The 24326-nt window shown below is 38.6% G+C and overlaps 2 protein-coding genes across 3 annotated transcripts; one reads left to right on the top strand and one right to left on the bottom strand.

The window, feature by feature from the left end:
- The first annotated feature begins 261 nt into the window (after positions 1 to 261).
- Positions 262 to 11473, top strand: adra1d (adrenoceptor alpha 1D). The gene is made up of 2 exons (XM_017419508.3): positions 262 to 1845; positions 10482 to 11473. The coding sequence occupies exons 1-2, from the start codon at positions 903 to 905 to the stop codon at positions 11030 to 11032; spliced, it is 1494 nt and encodes a 497-aa protein (XP_017274997.1). The 5' UTR covers positions 262 to 902; the 3' UTR covers positions 11033 to 11473.
- On the bottom strand, positions 10549 to 24326 carry LOC108249828 (5-hydroxytryptamine receptor 4). Of its 2 annotated transcripts, XM_037974749.1 has the most exons (4): positions 22756 to 24326; positions 19375 to 19465; positions 14400 to 16698; positions 10549 to 10685 (listed from the first exon to the last, which is right to left on the bottom strand). In XM_037974749.1, the coding sequence occupies exon 3, from the start codon at positions 16683 to 16685 to the stop codon at positions 15627 to 15629; it is 1059 nt and encodes a 352-aa protein (XP_037830677.1). In that variant the 5' UTR covers positions 16686 to 16698; positions 19375 to 19465; positions 22756 to 24326; the 3' UTR covers positions 10549 to 10685; positions 14400 to 15626. The 2 variants fall into 2 exon arrangements, with proteins under 2 accessions (XP_037830677.1, XP_037830678.1); XM_037974750.1 differs by lacking the exon at positions 22756 to 24326 and having other exon boundaries at positions 14400 to 14515; positions 14827 to 21708.

Raw genomic sequence — 24326 nt, 5'->3', positions numbered from 1 at the left:
TTGTTACACCAGACGGAGTGATGCGTTGAGGCTTTTATTTTCCCCTATAAAATGGCCTGCTTCTTGACCCTTTCCTGCAGGCTCCCCGGAGGTTTTGGACAGGCCTGTCCTTCTTTGAAAGCACACAAAGTCTGGAGATGGCAGCCCCCCGTCTCCAAACTTGTCTGGGAAACTTCCCATAGTGGCCTGGGGGCTTTCTTATAACAGAACTGGCTGTCAGCACAGACTTGTTGGTTAGTTTGGGAGATTGTCTTTCTAGGATGGAGGGTGGAGCTTTATTTTCCTGTGAAATAATGTGAATAACAATTCGTTTTGTGTGCGTGTGTGATATTTGGCTTTTGCAAGCAATGCGTGTAAAAAAAACAATATTGGAAATAAGTCACGCAAAGACGTGTGAAGTATTCATGTGTGACTCTGCACGCTCTCTTGTGGAGACTGTGAACATTAATGTGATCCGTGTGGGTGGAGCTGAGGGTTCAGACCTGCTGCACCAGCTCCCACTCTGTCATCAGAGTTGGTCCAAAGGATGCAGCAGGAAACACTCGCATGGAATAAGAAATATGGTTCAATGGACCTAAATCTTCTTTTTTTCTTCTTGTTTTCTTTTTTTATGACTTCACAGAATTAGGATCTAAATTTTCAGTGAGTTCTTTGACAACAATTTCCTAATTAGCCGGGCGCGCGTGTGGATGCCTCGCTTTAATTTATTATTAATATTATTATTATTTGCGTTCCTGATGGTGGTAAGGCTTGAATCCACGGACGACCGCCTGGTTGTCTGGCTGGATGGAGTGCGCCTGACTGCGCTCTGCTTCACTCAGTTTTCTTGAGAGAGAGAGAGAAAGAGAGGGAGAAAGAAGATAAAAAAAACTTCCTCTAAAAAGTTCTCTTTATGGCGCAAAATGACAGAGTCTAATCTGAGCAATGACAGCAACTATGGGCTGTATTTCGACGCGCTCAACGACTCCGTCCTGGACCAGAACCTCACGGCGTGCAGGAACTTCACCATCATGGACCCGCAGGTTGTCGGGGTCGGGATCTTCCTGTCCGCCTTCATCCTGGTAGCGTTCGTCGGGAACATCCTGGTCATCCTGTCCGTGGTGTGCAACAAGCACCTGCAGAACATCACCAACTTCTTCATCGTCAACTTGGCCATGGCGGACCTGCTGCTGAGCGTCATCGTACTGCCCTTCTCCGCGTCCCTGGAGGTCCTGGGCTGCTGGGCGTTCGGCCGGGTGTTCTGCAACATCTGGGCAGCTGTGGACGTGCTCTGCTGCACCGCGTCCATCCTCAGCCTCTGCATCATCTCCATCGACCGCTACATCGGCGTGAAGTACTGCCTCAAGTACCCCAGCATCATGACGGAGAGGAGAGCGGCGGCCATCCTGGTGCTGGTGTGGGTCTCGTCCGTGGTGATCTCCGTGGGACCCCTGCTGGGGTGGAAGGAGCCCCCGCCCGTGGACGACAGCATCTGCAGCATCACGGAGGAGCCGGCCTACGCGCTCTTCTCCTCGCTGTTCTCCTTCTACCTGCCGCTGCTGGTCATCCTCGTCATGTACTTCAGGGTGTACGTGGTGGCCCGCCGGACCACCAGGAGCCTAGAGGCGGGCGTCAAGCGGGAGAGGGACAAGTCTGTGGAGGTGGTGCTGCGCATCCACTGCCGCAGCTTGCTGGAGGACGCGCGTCCCGCCAGCTCCAAGAGCAGCAAGAACCACCCGTTCCGGAGCTCCCTCTCTGTGCGCCTCATGAAGTTCTCCCGGGAGAAGAAGGCGGCGAAAACTCTCGCCATCGTGGTGGGGATGTTCATCCTCTGCTGGCTGCCCTTTTTCTTCTTTCTGCCCTTAGGTATGTCCACGGTCGTCGCCCGCCGCGCGCAAGACGCAGCGACAATGTTTTCTGTTTGCGTGTGCGCTTCTCTGCAGTGTTAGCAAAATATCTCGGGAACCACTGAACGGATTTTAACGAAACTCTCAGAAAGTAATCATTTGATGTGCGTCTACAACTGATTAACTTTAGGGGTGAGCCCGATTCGAGATAGCTGCCACATTTAACTGACCCAAGAAAACACAGATTTGGGTATAACTTTTTTCATTTTATAAATACTGAGCTAGAGTTTTGGTGTGTTAGCAGCTGAGACTGACCCCCAACTTATAGTCTGAACACTAACTGATTGCCTGACATCTGTGTTTGAAACTTTGCCATTAAATACTGGAGTCAACACTGACAGTCTGTTAGCAAAATATCTCATGAACCACTGAACAGATTTTAATAACGCTTTCAGAAAGTAGTTATTGGATGTATGTCTATAACTGATTAACTTTTGGAGTCAACCCAATTCAAGATGGCTACCACAGCTAAATGACTTTAGAAAACGCAAAAATGGCTAAAACCCCGCCTGTTTTATGGATATTGAGCTAAAATTGGGTGTGATTGTAGTTGAGCATTGTGCCCAACACAATACTTTTGAGCACAAGTCTTTGTGCAACATTTTAGCCATAACTTTGCCATTCGCTGTTTGGGTTAACCCTGTTTGTCTGTTAGCAAAATATCTCATGAACTACTTGACAGATTTTAATGTAACTTTGAGAAAGTAACCACTTGATGTCCATCTACAGCTGGTTTATTTTAGCTGTCAATCCAATTCAAGGTGGCTGCCAAAGCTCAATAGCTTTAGCCGTCACAAAAACAGCTATAACTCAGTAAGTCTGGCTAGCCTGTAGCTGAGAGTCATTCACAACACGAGTCAAGAGCTAAAAGATTACAAGAGACATCACATGAGATAGTGCATAAAATTATTTTTAAAACTTTTATAGCTTCATCATGTCTCAACACAAGGAGATCTTCGTCTAAAGCTCTGACATGAAACATGGTGGGTGATATGAAGTCCTTCCAGGAATGCAAGGCCTTTTACCCCCCTTAAATATTTCAGTTTAAAATGTGATCTTTAACAAAAAGTGTTCACAAAGAGGCATCACACTGAAACACGACAGGACATGACACTGGGTAGTTCAGGCAATGATATTAAATATGATCCATTAAAAATGTGTGCTCCTTGTGAATAATTGATTTATGCCTTCAGAGTGTTTGAATATTTTCTATCTCTGTGCAGCTCTCCTGTGCAGATCCAAAGCACAGGAGCCAGATAAATCAGTGAACAACTTTCAGACTTTATGGTGACTTAAATCAAATATTAAAAAAAAATCAACAGCTGGACAGCAAATCTCCAGAGTAGGGGTCCTCCTTTGGTGGGCCACGGTCTGTTTCCGGACTCAAATTTGGCTGTTAAATTTCACTTATAATAAAGAAAAAAAACAACAGTTGTCACTAAAGAAAAAAAAGAGTGAAAGGGGAAAACACAGGTTTTTCATCCAGTCTGGACTTACTCTATATGTGTTCACTCTTATTTTATGGAGAGTTTAAAACTTATGACATAAATTTAGCGGCATTGTGATTTTAACATTTGAAATATAAATTGTTAAGAATTAAACACAAATTATTTGGGCAATCATACTCATCAACGTCTGAACTGAAAGCACAGGACATAAATCACACAGGAATTTATCAGAGCCACCAGCATCCTGACAGTAACACCAACTCTTTGGTTTTGAGTCAACAAAAAAAAGAAAAAAAAGTAAACTTAATCTTTTATTTACCTGACTTCAAAACAAAGCAACAAACAGGCAAACAAAACAAAGAATCGCATCCATGCATCTTTTAAAACACTATCTATCTATCTATCTATCTATCTATCTATCTATCTATCTATCTATCTATCTATCTATCTATCTATCTATCTATCTATCTAGTGATTTAAATGATGCATGGATGTGATATATATTATTACTCTTATTAATATATGTATATATATATATATATATACATATATTAATAAGAGTAATAATTATTATTAGTTGTAATGTTTGGTCAAAAATGCAGCCTAACTAATATTTCTGTCAGGTAAACAAAAGTTTGCCAAGTTTTCAGGCAGTTAATATTACATTTTGAAGAAGTAGCCATAACAAACTGGCATTCTTGAGTCATGAGAACTCTGCTTGCAAAAGGCCTTCCAAGTCCAGATAGCTGCAATAACAACAATAATTACATTTACTGAGGGTTCAGTTTCATGTTTGTCACAGAAAGGTCACAGCAAACTCTGAAAAGTTTTGAAACTTTCGAAACGGATGATCATTTCAGCTCGGGAACCGTGCTAATGTTGGTCATCACAATAATGAAATGATTTTTTTAGCAACCGGAATGAGACACGGACAGAAAATCTGTCAGCCGGTCATTCATTGTAAACTTGGAACCCCAAAACTAAACATGCTAACAGAGTTTCTCGTGAATAATATCTTTGGGTGCATTTCTCGCTGATTGTAAAAGAACATTCTGATCTCTCACAGCTTCCTTATTTTTTGCCGCTCTTCAAACTTCGCAAAAACAGTTAAAGGGAAGCTTGCCGGGAGGAAAGTGGTTTGAAAATTAAACTGGTGCCACTAATGACATCGTCCATGCAACGGGGAGGAAAAGGGCACCTTTATTTGTGTGATAAAGGGCAGGGCAGAATGTCTATTCTTGTGACTAAAGATGAGTAAACACAAGAATGAGCTACAGACGACTCCTTTTAATTATTTTGTCTCTGCGCGTCACACGTGGCACATCACAACCAAACTCCTTTGTTTTTAATATTAGAATATCAATCAGTACTGTTACATTGACCGCACAATTTGCCGAGGCGAGCAAGCAGATCGGTATTCAGCCTGCAGCTCAGTCGGAGCAGAGCATAATCTCAGCAAAATGTTTGATTTTAACGTTAGCATAACCGACTCCCAGTAAAAGTGAATTTGCATAATTAAGATCAGACAATCAGTAAGATAAGTGTCTGGAGTGTCATAAAGCTGTCTGGAAAGGCCAATAAAACTCTAATTAGAGCTCTTATGAATTTCAGCTCCTTGGTGGAAACCTTCAGTCCGACAAACCTTTGTCTGCCGAATGCAAAGGTTGTATTTTTAAAACCATAAAGTCCCCGCTGGGGTTAATGACGAGCCTTCTATTTATCTTTGCCGGCTGAGTCCTTTATGACTGATTGATGAGCGTGGAGTGTTTTCGCCTCGGCTCGCACACACTTCATCAGACGCACACTCGATGGTAGAGATAATCAATAATGGGTAACCTTTAACTGAGAGACACACCTGTAATTATAGCCCGTCAATGCGCCAAACCGGGTCTTTTCTCGGGGACGGTGTAAATTCAGACACAACGGTCTGACTCATCTCAACGTCCAGAGAGATTTCCCCTGGCACACGTTTGCTCATGTCAGTGCTCCCGTCTTATACAAGCTACTGCCGTTCGTGGCCTAAAAACAGCGTGAATCCAGATAAAGAGTCTTTCAGATCTTCTGAAAAAGTCCCCTCTCTCCCTTTGCAAAAAGCTGGGACTAAAAATACAACACACCGGATGGGTAAACATAGTGTTTTAACGTAGATAAAACCAAACAAAAAGCAAACAGAGCCAAACACATTTTGAGCAATACAACATTCTGAATATTTTTCTGTTTGAAATAAACTATTAGTGTCTTCTTTAAGTGGGACTTTTGAAACAATACACAGCACTTTTATACCAGATAAAGATTAAATTAGTTTGACTTAACCCATTATGGCCTGAACACACAGGCCATAATGGGTTTGCTTGTGTATATGTGTGTGTTTCTCTGTCTGTGGCATTAGCAAAATATCCCATGAGCCATTGAGCAGATTTTATTGAAACCTTCAGGAAGTAATCGATGAGCGTTTGACTTATGGAGTCAAACTCATTCAAGATGGCTGCCACATCTACGTAAGTAAGCTTAGCAAACACAAAAATGGCTATAACTCAGTCAAATACACACATATTGAGCTAAATTTGGTGTAGTAGTGGCTGAGAGTGATCCCCAACACATATTCACAGAAGAGCTTGTAATATTGAAACTCTGGCATGAAAAGCAGAGGGTGACAGGCATTTTCTTCCAGAAATAAAGCACCTTGAAATGCCTTGCTGCTGAAACGTGCTATACAAATAAAATGTGGTTGATTGATTGATTGCAATATTAGCCTTTTATTCTTTAGGCATGATGACTATACTTTGTCTCTTCAGATCTGAACTTGGACGATGACTCTTGTTTTGAATATTAAAACTACCCTCAAACTGACAAGAGTCAGCAAAGATCTGAAATGTGTGGACGGACAGGGTGGAGTAGTGTTGGGTTTGATCAAATCATTTGTATTTGGGTTTTTAGATGCATTTTGTTGTTTTAGTGCTGCATCTGTGCTCGGTGGTTTTGATATGACTTTGTATTTGTTTTATGTAATTTATTATTTACTCACCAATAGGCACTGCAGATGGAAATTAGCCAGCAGCTAAAGCTGGTAAAACAAAAAGTGTGTTTTAGTGCGTGGTCTTTCTTTTGATAAAACTAACTGAACTATACGTCCAAATTTGCCAAAAACAGCTAAAACAACAACAACAACACGAAAAGATTTCAGCTTTTTGTATCTTCATTGAAACCTATCCAAACCTTTTAGTCAGTGATGCACTGCTTGGCATTTTCCCCTCAACAAGTGTAAACAGATGGTGCTTTGTTTCGCTGTATTATGATCCATGGCACTGCGTGAGATCTTTTATTAAATTATTCCGCTTGTTGTACGCTTTGAAGTGTTCATACCTCCAGTAGAAAACTTGCGCGCTTCAGGACAGAATACGGTTGTGGCAAATAATCTGTTGGCTAAGGTTGATTAGTTGTGGCAGCCATCTTGAATTGGGTTAACCCCAAAGGTTAACCAGTTGTAGATGTGCAACCAATGGTTACTTTTTACAAGTTACAATGAAATCTGTTCAGTGGTTCATGGGACATTTTGCTGACAGTCAGACAGACAAGACTGACAAAGTTTTAGGCAAAAATGGTGCACAATGTGCGGCTCTTTGAATATGTGGTGTGATTGACTCTCAGCTACTACAACACCACATTTAGGCTCAATATTTTTAAAATTCACTGAGTTATAGTTATTTTTGTATTGGCTATAGCCCATTGACTGTGTCAGCCATCTTGATCTGAGAAGATTCCAAAAGGTAATCAGTTCTAGATGTTTATTCAATAATTACATTTTTTTTTAACATTTCACTGAAAACAGTCCAGTACTTTATGGGATTTTTTGCTAACAGACAAACATGATTGACTTTAACATTTAATGCCAATGTTTGAAGCAAAGATCTCTTGCAATGTGTCACACTGAAAGCATGTGTGGCAGGTGATGCTCAGCTTTTATCACACCAAAGTTTAGCCCAATACCTGTAAAGTTGACTGAGTTATAATAATTTTTGTGTTTGTTACAATCGATTGGCTGTGGCAGCCACCTTGAATCATGTTGATCTAAAATAATAATCGGTTGTAGATGTCAACTACATTATTACTTTCTGAAAGTTTTATTAAAGTCTGCCAAGTGGTTCATGAGATATTTTGCTAACAGACAGATAGAGTTGACTCTAATAGTTAATGGCCAAGTTTTAATCAAATATTTTGTGTGATAAGTTAGTGCTCGGAGTATAAATCGTGGATCTGTTTTATCTACTACCGCACCAAATTATAGCTCAATATCTGTAAAACTGACTGAGGTGTTGTCATTTTTGCGTTTCCTAAGTTCACTTTGCCATGGTGGCCATCTTGAATCAGGCTGACCTCGAATGTTCATCAGTTGTAGATGTAAATTTATTGATTACTTTCTGAGATTTGCTCAGTAGTTTATGAGATATTTTATTAAGAAACTGACAAAAACACACACAAACACAGGCAAAATTCTTATCGCCCGTTTGCCTTCTATGGCGGACAATAAATATCAGTCCTCTTGACAAAAACAATCGTATCACAAACCATATGTGTTAACATCAGTCTAAATTGTCAATGTAGTATTTATTAGTGGTGATATTCATAGTTTTTGCTAAAAGTAGCACCACATCTCGTGTCAGAATGGTATCTGCATGCGTATAGGTGGGTCTGTATATTTATAATGCAGCGGTACTTCCTGTTCCTACGAGGGCAGGTTTTAAAAACCTCAGTATAAAAGGATGACCTTCACAACCTTAGATCCTTAAGCGTGAAGGAGAGATTTCCCCGAGACTGTTCAGGATTTTCTCTGCTCACATGAAAGAGCCATCACTAAACATTTCCTCATATACTTGACAGGTCTCCAGACTCCTGCATGGGGTGCATTCAAAGCACTTTATTTTATAGTTTGGTCTTAAGATTTAAGTCAGCGCCTCCCTTAAAAAAACAGTCAGAGAAGATTCAAAATGGCAAACACTTTGCAAAGATCTTTTTATTATTATTATTATTATTATTATTATTATTATTATTATTATTATTCATTGTGTCTCACAAAGGCTGATCGTAAACAAACAACATGAAAAAAAAAGGCAGTTACCTGTTGTCATGGTGTTGTGGTTTTGCGTCAGAGTGATGAATCATGTGCTGTCTGCCTCCAGGGTTATGTCATTTCAGTGAGAAGAGTCAGTAGAGAACATCGCTTCTTTTAATGCCTTTATTCGTCTTAATGTTTAGTTTTGGGAGATAAAATTAGCTTATAGAGCGTTTTTAGTAAAGTAAAAGTCAGATTGTGGAAGCAACTAGCACACGAACCAGACTGTACACCTGCAGAAAGCACTTCCAATCAGCTGGTTTATGATTCAGTAGATGGTACATTCCTCCTGTTTGCGTTTGTTGCGCACAGTGTGCTGTTGGTAGCTGATGTCAAAACAGCATGAAGCCATTACTCTGAAAATGACATACAAGCCATTTCATTTGTTTCCACATTGGGCGAACACAATTGAGCTGACTATTATGCGTTTCGGTGGGGATCTGACACGAGCTCTGAGCTGCTTATATGTCAGCGGTCGATTCTGAGTTCAATCCAAATCGTGGCGAGTTTACACAGAGAAAAGCATCGTTCCACAAATTACTGCAGTTCATAGCATGTCACACTAAAAACAGTAGAATGGCAGGTATTAAGAACTGTCCGTGAGAACATGCAAGTTAATTTAAATGCTTTTTTCTGTACTTTTCAAATGTTGTGCATCAAGGTCCCCTTTAGATGGATCTATTACATAAATATTAACAAAAAAATAAATAAAAAATACAGTTGCAGTTGTGTTGTCAGATGGTGGTGTTTAAACCTTCAGAGGTCAGGAACTGTTACAGCTTTTTTTTGTGTCAAGACTCAGCTGACATCCAATAAAAAAAAAAATAAAAAAAAATCTCACAAATGATAGTTCAGTTTGGGTGTGCCACAGCTTTATCAGCTCACTATACAACAAAATTTATTATCATCTCAAATTATACTCAAGTACAGACATTACATAGAAAGCTCTGTGCACCAGGAACATCAAAATGTCAGTGACATACAGTGTGTTGAAAAAATATATACAGCTTTCAATGCATATACAGTCTCCCAAATTATCATCTGATAGTACTGGAATTCAGATGTGTTAAAGTGGGGTTTTGTAAAAAGGTTTTGAACAATGATTATCTTACCTGTTGTAGATAACCTTTTGAATGACCTCAGTTTAATAACGCTTTGATTCTGATCAGACTGATGAGCTAAGGGCTAGTCTGAACCAAGACCAAACCAGACTTCTGCCTTCTTAAAATGACTTCTACCGTCAAGACCACGGGACGTATGGTGACAGAGAGTGCTGCAGCACCTTTTAAATTCTAATTTTATTTTGAGATTGTTGAGTTTTGTAAATCTGGTATCTTAAGTTGTGCTGTTGTTGTATATCTGAGCATAACTTTTTTTTTTCAACTGCTTTAAACATGGCACTTTTAGTTTTATCTTGTCATCCCTTTTTTGCCTGGAAGTGCCATGATGTTGCTTAGCCTTATTAGATTGCTCACAGCACCCACCGACTGAAACATGTTCCCACAGCTAATCTAACCTAAATAAAAATAAAAAATCTGTTAGCAGTTCATGTAAATGCAATTTTTTAAACCTTTACAACTCTGTCATTTTCACACCACACAGTTGCTCTGGCGTGAATATCAGGATTTTTCTGTCAGAAGTGCCTAAGGCTGTGCATGGAGTGCTACAGCTACCTGCTGCTGCACAGAAGTCTGTGTGAAGAACAGTGTAATGTGAAGCTGATGGGATGTAAAGGTTTATAAAATTATGTTTGCATGAACCCCGATGATTTCTTCTGAGATTAGAGTTGTTTTAAGATTGCAGCAATCCGATTAGGTCTTGACTCATCATTCAGGTCAGAATAAACTCTTTCTCCAAACTGAGGTTGGCCAAAGAGCTATCTGCAACAGGTGAGATATTAATGGCACATATCCTTCCCATAGAACCCCACTTCATAAACATGTGAACTAGCCCTGTAGGTGTATGCAAATATCTCTTTACTGTGCAAAGATTTGGCTTCATCTCTCCTTTTCCCTGCTGTTTCCGCCTCTGTTTTAGGCTCCTTGTTCCCATCACTGAAACCGTCTGAAACTGTGTTTAAAGTGATCTTTTGGCTGGGGTACTTCAACAGCTGCATCAACCCCATTATCTACCCCTGCTCCAGCAAGGAGTTCCAGCGGGCTTTCACCCGGCTCCTCAGGTGCCAGTGTCACCAGAAACGGAGGGTCCTGCGCCGCTTCTACGACCAGAGGTGGCGGACTGCTGTGAAGGGAAAGACGAGGGATCAGAGGGGGGACTACAACACTGGCTTTGCTGCGCACGAGTCCTGCAGCAGCTCTCTGTTACACAAGAGGAAACGGTGCTCGCTAGGCCTGAAGAGATGGAGCTTCTTTCCGCCTCTGCAAAAGTCCTCCTTTCAGTTCAAAGAGAAAGTGAACAACCTGTCAAACAAAATCAAAGGGGGGACGGGAAAAGTCACCCCACCTGCACTGGGCCGGACCGAAACCGTGGACACAGTCTCTATGGGGATTTGCAACTCGTGCGAGTCGAGCAGTTTCCAGTTCTATGATCTGGCAGACTGTTATGGCCTGAAAGAGACTGACATTTAGAGGGCTCCCAAGAGAGTCTTTAATTTATTTTCAAAGGGCCATACTGGACCAAACTGCGAGAAAAAAACTGTGAAAGAGGGTGATTCTGTGTTCAGAAAATAAATTTAAACAGAAAAAGATCAAAGCTGAGAAAAATGACTTGATTCCAGCCCAAACTGGAGTTAATCTGTTCCTCGTGACTTGTGTTACTTTAACTGACATGACCTGCAGCCACAGTCTAAAGGAAGATGCAGCTAAATACTGTAATCTTGATGTGCCGTCCATGGATTAAGGCAGAATATTTTAACACAGATCCAGATCGTTATTACCGTTAACATCAACACGTATTTTGCTGAGTTATATATCAGACAACCTCCTTGTGTTTAATTAGTAGCCAGCTGACGGTGTGTGAAGACAACTGTGACTTCTTCGTTTGATATTTGTTGACATTAAACAATATTCCACTGTTTTTAAAAAAAGGTGTACCGCCGCTCACTCAGAGACGATTCATAAGTGCAATTTTTATCGTTGCGAAAAACTCCAGACTGTAAATTTTTCTCAACCATCATGTTTATGTACATGCAGCAGCATTTCCTGTTCTGACAAGACTTTGTAAAGCAAAGAAGCTGTGTTCATTCTGTTGGATTTGTGAGCTAACCTGGTATGGAGGCGTTCACCTAAGTGTAATTTGCAGTGCCCAGTGAGCACTAATGTGAAATGAATGTGCTTTTTTTTTTCATTTTCTTTTCTTTTTGTATTTTTCAATGTCACGTTTATGTCAGATGTACCTAAAAATAAAAAGAGGAAAAGGAAGTTGAGAAAATGATTCTGTTCTTTGGTTAAGCTGCATGTTTGTTTTTGTGCAAATTGTGCAAATTAGTCCAAGACATCTGTGAAATAACAATAATGAAAATATGAATAACTTAAGGCCCGGCATTCCTTGAAAGAATGCAGATCACCATTTGCCTTTCATGCCACAGTTTTCAACTAAAATATTCTTATCCTAAAAAAATGACATAGTTATGACAGTTCAACTACTACTAAACCAGGTTTTTGTGCAATATTTGTAAAATTTACTGCATTATAAGCATATATATATGTGTGTGTGTGTGTGTGTGAGTGTGTATTGCAAGGTCCATTAGCTGCAACAGCCATCTTGAATTGGGTTGACTCCAAAAATTAACCAGTTGTAGATTTGTATTCAGTAATTCCATTCTGAGATTTTCATTATAATCCAGCCACTAGTTTATGACATTTTTGCAAACAGACACACAGGGTCAACTCCAATACTTAATGCCAAAATCCAAAAATGAAAACCATTCAGAGAGTGCAAACCTCTGTCAAGGCCACGGTCTCATTAAAACATAGTTCGATTCAGATTGTGATTCGGATCACTACCAAAAGTTATTTAATTGTTTCTTGTCTCCAACATTTCCTGAAAATTTCATCAAAATCTATTTATTAGTTTTTAAGTAATCTTGCTACCAGACAAACAAACCGACCCTACCGAAAACATAACCTCCTTGACTGAGGTAATAAAGATCTCACTCAACCTGTTAGCACTTAGATTATGTAATGGGGATCAGTCTCAGCTAATACCACGGCAAACTTGAGCTTTATGTCTATAAAATTGACTGAGTTATAGCCATTTTATTGTTTGCTCAGGTTAAATGGCTGTGGCGGATACTTGAATCATGTTGACTCCAAAAGCTCATCAGTTGTAGATGTACATTCAATGTTTTCTTCTGAGAGTTGATTTAAAACATGTTCACAAATTCATGATGCATTTTTCCTAACATGGCAGACAAACGCACACATCTAAATATGAATATAGTGTTGAAACAAAAATAAACGAGACTAACACAATTAAGAGATAAAAAAATAAAATAAACGGCTATAATTATACGTTTTTCTGTTCTGTTTTACATCACTCTTCTATTTATGTTTCCTCCCCCCTCCGTTCCGTAAAAAAAGAACACAAGATTATAAATTACAGTCCAACACTGTCAGCGCTATTTTTTTTTCCCAACCCACGTTAGAAAAGTCACTGACTGCCATATGTTGAATGCACTTTCACAGCTTGTAGTTTCACGACGCGTCAGAGCCAGCCAAAGTGACAGCCTGCCCAGACTCCTAATTGTGAACTGACAGCTTTGATGCTGTTTTAACTATGATATGACTCCGACTTTGGCTCAGAGTTAATAAACATGCTGCAGCTGGTAGCTGACTATTTTGAGATGGATCATTTGCAATGCAGTCTGGCTGTCTAGGATCGCGTTCCGATTTTCATTAAGAGAGTGAATGCAGCAGCGTGTAGATCTTCAAGAAGATGCAGGTTTCTACAAACCTCCTCCCTCTCTCTTTGCTCTCTTTTACTGCAGTCTGCTTTTTTTTGACGGTTGTCAGCAGATGTACAGTAAATATTGGTTCACATGGGAACGCTGCTTGTCTGACATAGCCCGGGGGCAGCTCTGACAGCCTTTTTAGCTTTTAGGCTTAACTCTTTGAGTTTGTACTCACTGTTTTTCTTACTGTCCACAATTAAGAAGCAAAACAAACCAACAAACAAAACAAAAAAAAAAAGATCTATAAAATACACAATAAAATAGCTGCAAGACTCTAACTCAGGAAACACAGTTTGATTGCAGAGAAAGGAGACAACAAGAAACTCATTTTATGGTAAATTGCTGAATATGCATGAAACAAAAATATTTTGTCTGTGCAAATGTCATGAATTCAGTCAGATTTTTGTTTGTTTTTCGGTTTTACTGTGTTTTCTCCCTCTTTTTGCAATGTTTCTGTCTGTCTTACTTTGTTCTGTCCAATTTCAGCTCAACCTCTAAGCACTCTGCTGCATTCTCTCCATCCATTTCAGGGTTCCCATGGAGGGTCCGCCACATTAAGCCCGGCTGATGTATGTCTGCACTCCCCTCCTTCATTATAAGAACCTTCAAAGCCGTGATCGTGACTCCTCACTGAGTTACCATACCCCATTACATACCAGTCCTTCTTTGCTTCTGAATGAACTATTTTTGAAACAAATTCCGTGTTTTTTACACCAATCTCCTTAGAAAACATTACATTTGCCCACATCTCCAAAATAATATTAATTTTACAATCCAAGCTAAAAATAGTGAGATAGCAACAAATTTCCCAGGTGCTGTTTTAAATAGAGCAGAATCATAGTGGCATGCTAAAAAAATAATAATAAAGAATAGTAAAATGTGTAACCTATATAAAATTATTTTTTAATGGTGTGTTTTGTAACATATAAATCTATGTAGATTCATTTAAACTCTAGATTGTTTTCCTGGAGAATATTCAAGCTGTAAATAATGATTGAAAGCAGTTTGCTTTTGTTAACATGTTACATATATTGTACACTTACCTTTAAACCTTTTTGCTTTTCTATCACAAGAGATCAGGGTTGTTTCATGTCCAGTAGTTTCCTGAAGCCCTGGACTGCTTGTCCAACTTCCTCTTGATCAGGCTGATTTTTGTTTTCTAGGAAAGGATAACAAGCCATATGAGACATTTTTGAAGTTATAGACCTGAGGTCTATCTTACTACTTGAACAACTACCTATTTAGCACCAAGTTAACACACAGTTTATTTTAAAACTGAGTCATTGGGAATTTAATACATAATAACCTGATAACTAAATACATTGAGACATTTTACATTATTAAGCATGATTTGTTTGTAACACACTAATATTGAAAAACAATAAAAAATATCAAATTTTCACAGACTTTGAAAGTTTGTGTCATATTGAAGAGAAAACAAAATTAGAAAGAAATCAGTAAATATTTTACCTGCGACGTAAATCTGCAAGCTGTCCAAGTGAAGCTTCATGAATCTCTATGATGCTGTCTGTTCAAGTAAGGTTTTGCACATCCACATTTGTTCTCATGTGGGATGTAAGAATCATTTTCTTTCTCACAAAAAAAAAAAAAAAAAAGATCACTTGTTGTGATAGTTTGGCCCCCTCTAAAGTGTGACTTTTTGTTGTAAATTTATTGTAAAAATATATATATATCCAAATGGCTGTACAGTCCACAGTAGTTTAAAGTTGTCAGCTCTGTTTTTTTCAAGTGATATTTTTCATTAGAGTGGTTGTACTTCAACACAAATGTTTGTTTCAGACACTTGGACTGTAACTCTCAGATAGCTGGCTATTGTGGCAAATTTGTTTCTTCCGCTCACCACATTCTGGATGGAAATTCATGTTATTATCTTTTTCTTATTGTCATATTGTCTTCTAATTCATCCCTAACACAGTCCCTACTAGCATACATAGTCAATTAAGTTAGGTGCAAAATTGAAAAATATGCAAATGCTGTTGTAGAGGAAAGCTGTTGCCATAGACTCAAACCAGATCTTAAGTTCTTCTACTACACAAAGCAAATTTGGAAAGATGATTTCAGACTCGATGTTGCAGGTAAGGTGTCCCACTTCACTGGCTGTAAACCCTAGAATTCCTGTAACACAAACTCAAATGAACTCAAACATAATTTGCTCAGCGTAAAACAAAAACAAGAATTCTTGTTTGTTTTTGTTTTTTTTTACATCAAAAAAATGTACAGAGCTCCTAATTTTATAGTTAATCAGAACATTAGTTTGCCTCTTTTCTGGAATGTGATAACTCCATCCCAGGGGATATTCCAGGCAGGCATACCTTGCAACCAATGAACATGAGAAATGCTCTTCGAAAGCAACTGTTAAAGAAAACATACAAGAAGGGATTTAGCGACGAGTTGATGTATCCTAACCACAGGAAAACATCCCAGACGACCACCTCTGTGCTGTATTCGATGAACGGATCCACAATATTGACTGTAAAAAAGGGCATCCAGAAGATAAGGAAAACCCCCATGATGATGCCTAAAGTTTTTGCTGCCTTTCCTTCCCTCTTCATAGTGTTGCGGTGTATTTTCTTCTTGCTCGAGTCTTTGCCCACTCCAGCAGCCATCTGGCTTTCCATGGCGCTGATCTGCTTGGCCTGCCGTTTAGCAGCTTTGAAGATCTTCCAGTAGGCCACGAGCATGACAGCCATGGGCAAGTAAAAGGCCACCAGAGAGGCCATAACAGCGTAAATGCGACTGACCAGGAACAGACACACATCTTCAGGAATCTGTATGTCTGTATCGGCAATGTGAAGGTTTAGCATTATGGGAGCAAAAGAGATGAGCATAGGTACGGCCCAACATACAGCGATGAGCAGAGCTACTCGACCGGGGGACATCTTCAAGGAGTAAACCAGGGGGTTGCAGACTGCATAATAACGGTCAAAGGCAATGCAGCTGAGGTGGAATATGGAGGCAGTGCAGAGCATGACATCCAGGCTGGAGTGAAGCTTACAAAAAAGGAAGCCAAAGTACCAGCATCCCTCCACAGTTCGAATCATACTATAAGGCATCACCAACAGGCCAACGAGGCAGTCAGCCACAGCAAGGGACAAGATGAAAGAATTAGTTGGAGACTGCAACTGCTTGAAGTAGGCAATGGACAAAACAACCAGGAAGTTGCCCACCACAGTGGAGACGATCCCAGCTGAGAGGAAGGCGTACAGGAAAATGCGTGAGACCTGATTTCTCAACGTAGCGCAGGACTGAAGTTCAGTCCGAAGAGATGCGTTACCATCTCCGCTCCATTCCAGGCTGCTGTTATCCATGTTGTTATCAAACCTGTCAAGACATACAGTTAGAAATAAGTGGCTGGAGTTTCCTGGATGTCTGAGGTACAGGTTACACTCCTCAGTGATTCATTAGTAGTAAAAAAAAGAGGTCAAACCACATAAATTTGTATGAGACTCAATTTTTGCATAAAGGCAATTTACAGTATCATTTGTTAAGCTTGTTAAGCTTCTATGTAAGTATTTTTCTTTAAAAAAAGGACACCAGACCTGAAAACATTTTTCTGATGAAGTTTTTTATCTCACTTACCATCTGTTTACTTAGGATGTTAGAATAGCAAGGTGTTGTTTTTTTCAACCCAGATGTTGATATAATTAAGAAAAATATATAATTACATTCTACACACATTATATAAACTCTGACAAAAAGCATACTCAGAATTTAGCTGCTATGCCATATGGGAAGTAATACTGTTTGACTCTCTAAGTCTTCCATGAATTGCTAAATTGAAACTTCTTTTAAAACCAACGAAGAGTGCTGATTCAGGAATTTGAGAAGCTCGTGTAAATTATTCCTCATATGTAGAAACATGCTGTCTGTTAGTTATGTATTTACAGTATGTTCACCTATGTGTGTTCAATTGAACATTTGCTTGCTTGGATATTACAGTGTATCATGAAATTAGGTGAAATTTACAGTGGCAGTGGATTGAGCATGAAGCAGATGTTTCGGCTGACTTGAATTAAAATTTAATGAACACCACAGGGACGGTACCATGGTGATGAGAAGTGACTGGGGTAGGCAGGAAAAGGGACATTTACTACTGTTGATCATCAGTATGAAAAAGTTTAGATAAATAAGCAAATGCATCACTGAAATCCTCGCCCTGGTATTAAGGTCATTTTTTTTTTTTTTGTAAATGGGAAAAAAAAAAAAAGGGTGGGGGGGCTCTATTGACCCCTAACAGTATGGTTGCTCTGCTTGAACCAGCCTGGCAAGGAGGTCCAGGTTTTCAAAGGATTTCTGTATCCTCATTGGTCAAAATGTTCAGGGTACTCAAAGCAATCAGGAGTCGTGTTTATTCCTCATTTTCACCTTGAGGTATGGCATTGGTCTTGGATGCCTCGTAGGACGGCTCAGTGGGATGCCTGATGCCAGCTACAGGCTGCTGTCACTCAAGTGACATCAGCAAAGCAAGAAGAAGAAGCTGAAAGTACTGTCAGTTTACCAGAAACTCTGCAACTTTAGGCTAGATGATGTGGGAAATGGTTATGTTCCTCAATCCAGTCTTCTGCCCAATATTCTCTCAGATTCAGATCTCAGTCCAATGATTAAACTTTCACACAGACATGAAGAAAATAAATGGCACACTTTATTCTTTTCTAGCTCTTTGTAAGATTTAAACAAAAGTATGTGGGCAGACCTGCTTAAAAAAACCCCAGCTGTCTCAGTAAATACCAGAGGTGATTCAGGAACCATCCAAAGGGGGAGGACTACCAGTTCCACCAGGCGCACTCCATACGAGGCGTTACAACCTCCTGAGTGCTAAGGAAAGAAGCACCTGGTTGATAAAACCAGATAAATGATTGGGTAGCTACAACAGTTTTGAAAGAGGTTGAAACAGTTTTTTTTGTTGTTGTTGTTTTCAACAAGCAGGTGGTTTTACATGCTTTTTAGCCCTCAATAATTTGAATGATTCCCCTGAAAGGCATTGTGGCTCAGCTGTCATCGGCTTGCTGGGTTCTGCTCACACCAATCGACACAGCTATACTTAAGACATTTCTGAATTGATCACAATGAGCCCACAGAAAAATGTAAAAAGAAAAAATTACTTTTCTTGGAAAATACAGATTTCAGGTTAACCTAACCTTAAATATGCCACTAAAATAACAGTTAGGTTTTTTTTTTTTCATTTCACTCCATAAAAGTTTTAAGCATAAAGTTCTGTATTCTAATTATCTTTTTTTTTTTTTATTGCTATTGCAAATAAATGCAATTCTGCCAATATATTAGTTAAGAACAGGCAAAAGTACTTTTTACTTGTTTACTGTATTTTCTAAAACAAATCACTGTTTTGTTTGAAGGCAACTGCCTTCAGATGACTTAGATTCTAAGTCATCTGAAGGCAGTTGCCCTTTCACCTACCTTCTCTTGATGTTACCTATTCAACATCTTTTTTTAACCATTTTTCCCCCTGTTTATTTAGGTTCTATCCTATTCACATATCTGCAAGAATCGTAAAGCCACAGTTTGGTCTATAAATACTACATCTTCTCTGTCGTAATGTCCTCTGCCTTCTTACTCAAGTAGTTTATACAACTAACAAAGCTTCTGCTTCATATGTAAGTTGATATAGATGAGAGCAAATGTAGAGTAATACAGAATTTTTAGAAAACATTTTTTTTTGTAACTTCCTTTTGCTAATTTTAACCAAGAGAGTTCACCTTTTTGAATACAGAAGCTTTTTAGGAGAGGGGCATCCCTGTATGATTCTAATAAAAATGAGAAATAAAACCAAAAAAGATTTTACACTTAGGATTCACACTTTAAATTTCACAGGTTTCTGCTGGTTCTGTCTGAGAATAGTACCAATAACAGCTTGGTTATTAAGGCAGTCAGATTAAATTTAACTGCAAACATAAATACGTTAATCAACTCATTTGAACATAATGTTAAAAATGTTTGGTTAATGTGACAAGTTTATAACAGAAAACAGAGTAAACTCACCTGAGCAGAGGAGAGATGATCGTCTGCCCTCATGTCTGCATCATGCTGCAGTGTTTTACAGATGAGAGGGGTGGGAGAGGTGGGAAGTGGGCTGTAATGAACGCATGCAACAATAACCACAGTAATAAAATACAGTCTGCTGCCAACTCCCCTGTCAAATTTATTCAAACGGTTGCCGAGACAGCAACCAGGACACTTTTACGTTTGCATGTTCTGGTGCCCCAGGCAGTGTTATGTCGCATGTTGAGTGAGCACAGACAAGTGCCTGAAGTGTGTGTGTGGAGATCAAAACAAAGAAATTCACTGACACAAAACTTAAGTAAGAACACAATCATATTAGGAACTATTTTGTCCTAAAAGATAAATGCTATACAATACAAACAATGTGGGTTTTTTTTGTTGTTGTTGTTGTTTTTCTGGAGAATATTTACTTAAAACATGAAATGTGTTTGAAGGCATCAATAAATGTTTGGGGTTTGGGCCACAATCTGTGACTCAGTGCCTTGTTTGCAATGTGTTTTTTGAAGTAGACACATTTTTAGGCTCGGACTAAATCCATGATATGCAACACTTTCTGAAAATTAGTGAAGGGTGTCTCAGACACTCTTTGAATCTCAAATTATCATTATTTTTGTTACCCTGAAACACTGTACTGTAAACCTAAAATAACAGAGGGGCATAGAGATGTCTGTCAATTTGTTTTTCTTTTGTTTTTTTTATTATTAAAATAAGTTATTTTTCTTCAATCAAACCAAGGTACAAAACTATTCCCTGTATATGCAACATAAGATTCTGGTGATGCATTTTTATTTTATGCTGCAGGATATGTGTTTGATTTCATTCTGAGACCGGGTCAAACTGAATCTCTGGCCCTGATGTAGACCGGTGTCAGTGTTTGACAACTTTGTTGATAAGATGCTCTTTCCTTTTTTTTGCTCAACATTATATTTACAAAATTATTAAGTTGGGCTTTCCTGTTTAATTTATTGTTCTTAACATTCACTATCAACCATTAAATAATGATAGCCAGTTAAATTAAACTTGTTTATAACAACTTTGCTATTTTTTATACATTTTTTTACAACACTCTATGCAAATAATTAAAATAAATAGTGAAAATTTATGTAAATTTGATGATATTTTAAACCTTTTTCCTTCACGCACCTTTCATCAGAAATATACACTGACAGCACTGGACAGTGTATATTATACTCCAAACAATAAAGTTATATTTCCATTCTCACTGATCAGCCATTCTGCCTAATATAAGGAAACCAAGATAATTTGGGGGTCTCCGGAGTAATGGACTTCCCCTTAAAGTTATTGAGGAAAAAAGAATTGGAAAAGTGGATTTATATTGATTCTTTATATAATTCAACTAATAATAAAACCTTTAATCTCGAGATACTTGAAAAACATAAAAGAGCATTACGTTTTTACCCAGCAGCAACAACAGTCCTGAAACATGTTTATTTTTTTTCATAGGTGCAACTTTTCACCAAAAGCAAAAAGCAGGCTCTTGTCATCCCTTTCATGTGTGGCAGTGTGCAATAGACCTAAGATAATCCTGCCAAGCTTTTGGGCCTCAGCCAGTGACAGACGTATTTCAAGTGTGGCGGATGTGTTCTAATTAAGCATAGGGGAATTTTTAATGAAGGGTGGAATGAAAGGCACAATAGCTAATGTTTTTTGTTTTTTTTCAGACCAGTCATTCATATGAGAAACGCAAGCGTGCTTTGCAGGGAAGGCAGCCCGTTGCACGTCTGTTTCTGAAGGAAAATATGAGGAGATGTTGATTCCAGTGCTTTGTTGTGTATAACAGAGGGCTAATAAAGTGGCTTTTCTCTTATGATTATACATTTCATTATCAGTAGTGTCATTTATGCCGTTGGCGCGATGAAAATAAAGCAGGTAATGCTATTCTGTTTTTAGATAAACCTAACATTTAAATAATTGTATTACATATGCATAATATTTTCAAAACCTTCCAAACTGAAATTACTCTCACCTTTAACCCGTATTAAAACTATTAAAAGCAAATGCCTATTTTATGGGTTTGCTTACTGACAAAGAAATTATTGTTGTTTTGGTATTCAGTTTATTCTGCAGAGTGAGGTGGAGACTGGCCTGCTACCACTGTTCAAAAATAGAGGTTCTATTTTCAGCATGTCTTAGCTTAAAATTAATAATGCTCCACCTCTCAAGTCAGAGTTTTAAATTAAGATCATCTTACGATAGGAAATGACTAAGTTTTATTCATTTTGGTCAAACCTAGAAAGTAACTTTATGCACAGTCTCGTGCAATCATGTTTAGTCTTGTGCAATCTATTAGCAATCAGAGTTATCAGTGACTCTCAGCTAGTACTGCACTAAATTTTAGCTCAATAGCTGTAAAACAAGACTGAGTTATAGCCATTTCTGTGTTGCCTACAGTGGGTTAGCTGTGGCAGCCATCTTGAATTAAACTATCTCCAAAAGTTTATCAGTCGCAGATGTACATCCAGAGATAACTTTCTGAGTGACACTGAACCACTGAACTCTGTCCAGTGGTTCATGAGATAGTTTGCTATCAGGCAGACAGACTCCAACAGTTTCATGTCAAAGTTTTTAACCAAACATCTTGCATGACCTATTAGGGCTCCAGTTATGAGCTTGGGATGACTCTCAGCTACTACTACACAAGATTTTAGCCCAATATCTGTAAAATTGACCGAGTTATAGCCATTTTTAGGTTTGTAAAATCAAATTCAAGGTCTAAATTAATCAGCCGTGGTGGCCATCTTGAATTGGGTTGATTACAGAAGATGATCAATTGAATATTTTCATCCAGTGACTACTTTTTGAGAGTTCAATTAAAATTTTCCACTAATTTAAAGTATATTTTTCACCGGCAAGAGCCCTATGGCCCATCTATTGCCTTTTGGCAGCAGGCAATAACAAACAATACAGAGAGTACAAAACCACAAAAGTTAGATCAGGTTATGTCAAATTTTTGCAGAGCAGCTTGGGATCAAAAATGAAAAGAAATTGATCAATCATCTAAAAGATGAACGAATGTTTAAAGTGTCAATTTTGTTCTTGTAAACTATCTAATAGTTTATAATTTCTCTTGTTTTGTATCAAGTTAATAGATGCAATGATGAAAACGTAGTGTAAGATGAATATGAATATGAATATGAATATGAATATGAATATGAATATGAATATGAACTGTCCAAGCCATTGGAACACTGCTGGTAAATTATTTACTGTGCCACAGCATTTGAGTCAGTGGTCTATAGTTTTAAGTCTCCAGCCTAACAGGAAGCAACAATGCACTGGTCTGTCAACCGCCTTTTCAAAAGAAAAGAAGAGGAAAAAAAAGTTCAAGTAATTTCTCACCATGAATTCAACACAATGTTTGTGTCCTCGTGGTCCCTGAGTGATGAATTATCTGGTTATGAATAACAGCAAATGTCCTTTCTTCAAAACAAGCTTTGAGTTGTTTTTCTTCCTCTGCTTGCTGATGGACTTCCAGGCAGGTGTTTGGTGTCACCTTTGGAAAAAGGAATTCACTTGATGCACTTGGTGCTGTCGTCACGCGCAGTCTGTACAATCACAAAAAACTGGGCAACACATAATTGTCTGCTGAGGGACCTGGAACGCCAACATGGACAAGTAAAGATGATAAAATTTAGTTTTAAGTAGTAGTGCATGCTGCTAAAATCATATGCAATACATGCTCCTGCACATGCAATATGATATGCTGGAGCATGAATGGCTGTGCTTTATTTCTTGTGTTTATTGGTCAGGAACATGGAGTCTGGTTTGTGAACCTACGAGCCTCATCTCTGTTTTCTTGCAGATGATGCAGTGTTGTCGGTGTCTTCAAGTCATCGTTTTCAGAACGTATTGGATTGCTTTGCAGCCAAGTGTGAAGCAACATGAATTAGAAGTCCACTAATGTAAGTGCAAGGCCATGACTGAGAGAAAGGTTGAATTCTCCCTCAGGGTTCAGGTGAGTATCTGCCTCAAATAAAAAAGGAGTTTTGCTCAAAACTCTGGCACTCTGGCAGGCGATATGCATTCCTTCAAGAAATGCATAATGACTAGAGGGGCCATGTGAGAGGGTTTGTCTTTGTCTGACATAAACAATAGAACTATAAATGTGATATTTAATCAGAGTTTATTAGTCACACTTTATTTGTAGAGCACCTTTCACACACTCGAGAGGAACACAATGTGTTTTCAAGAGGAGAAAAACACAAGAAACAAACCCAAAACTGCTTAACAAAATCAATTAGGACAATAGTGATTGTTGGACAATTTAATATTGATGATTTTATCATGAGAGGATTGAAGAACTCGAGGTATTAATAAATTAATTTGAGGGCTAAAATGAGTGAACAAATAGATAACAGACACAAGGAAGCCCTCTGCTGGTCTGTTATTCTTATTACAAGTGCATAATGACAGACACAGCATATATTTGAAATTTTCCTCACTATTAAACCATTTTAATTCAAAATAAATGCCTCTGCTTTGTGTAAAGTGAAATCACAAATTAAGCTGATTCATTCAGAAGTGAATCAGCAAAAGAAAAAAAAAAATCATTAGTCTTGTAGCGTTAGGAACAATACTTGTTGTTAAATTTTTTTATAAATATTTGATATCACATGCATTTCTTAAAGAATAAACTATTGATGCTCTTTGTCAGCATTATCTGCCTTAACAAATACCAGCAACCATTTTGAATCAACCTTAACTATTTCCTGTGAAGTTATTGCTGAACTGTTCAGTATTTATTGTAGTCGTTTATAGCTTTGCTACTTCACCATAGAAGTAAGTGTTCAAACTGATCCAATTTATTCCCACACTTAATCCCCACCCACACCCAGCCCCTCCCCTAGGATAATCAAGGTCCTGTCTTCATAGACCCAATTTTCTTTTGTTTTGATTTATGGAGCTAATTT

This window comes from Kryptolebias marmoratus, linkage group LG3, assembly GCF_001649575.2.
Source record: "Kryptolebias marmoratus isolate JLee-2015 linkage group LG3, ASM164957v2, whole genome shotgun sequence".
NCBI lineage: Eukaryota > Metazoa > Chordata > Actinopteri > Cyprinodontiformes > Rivulidae > Kryptolebias > Kryptolebias marmoratus.
This window is presented reverse-complemented; position numbering and strand designations above follow the sequence as displayed.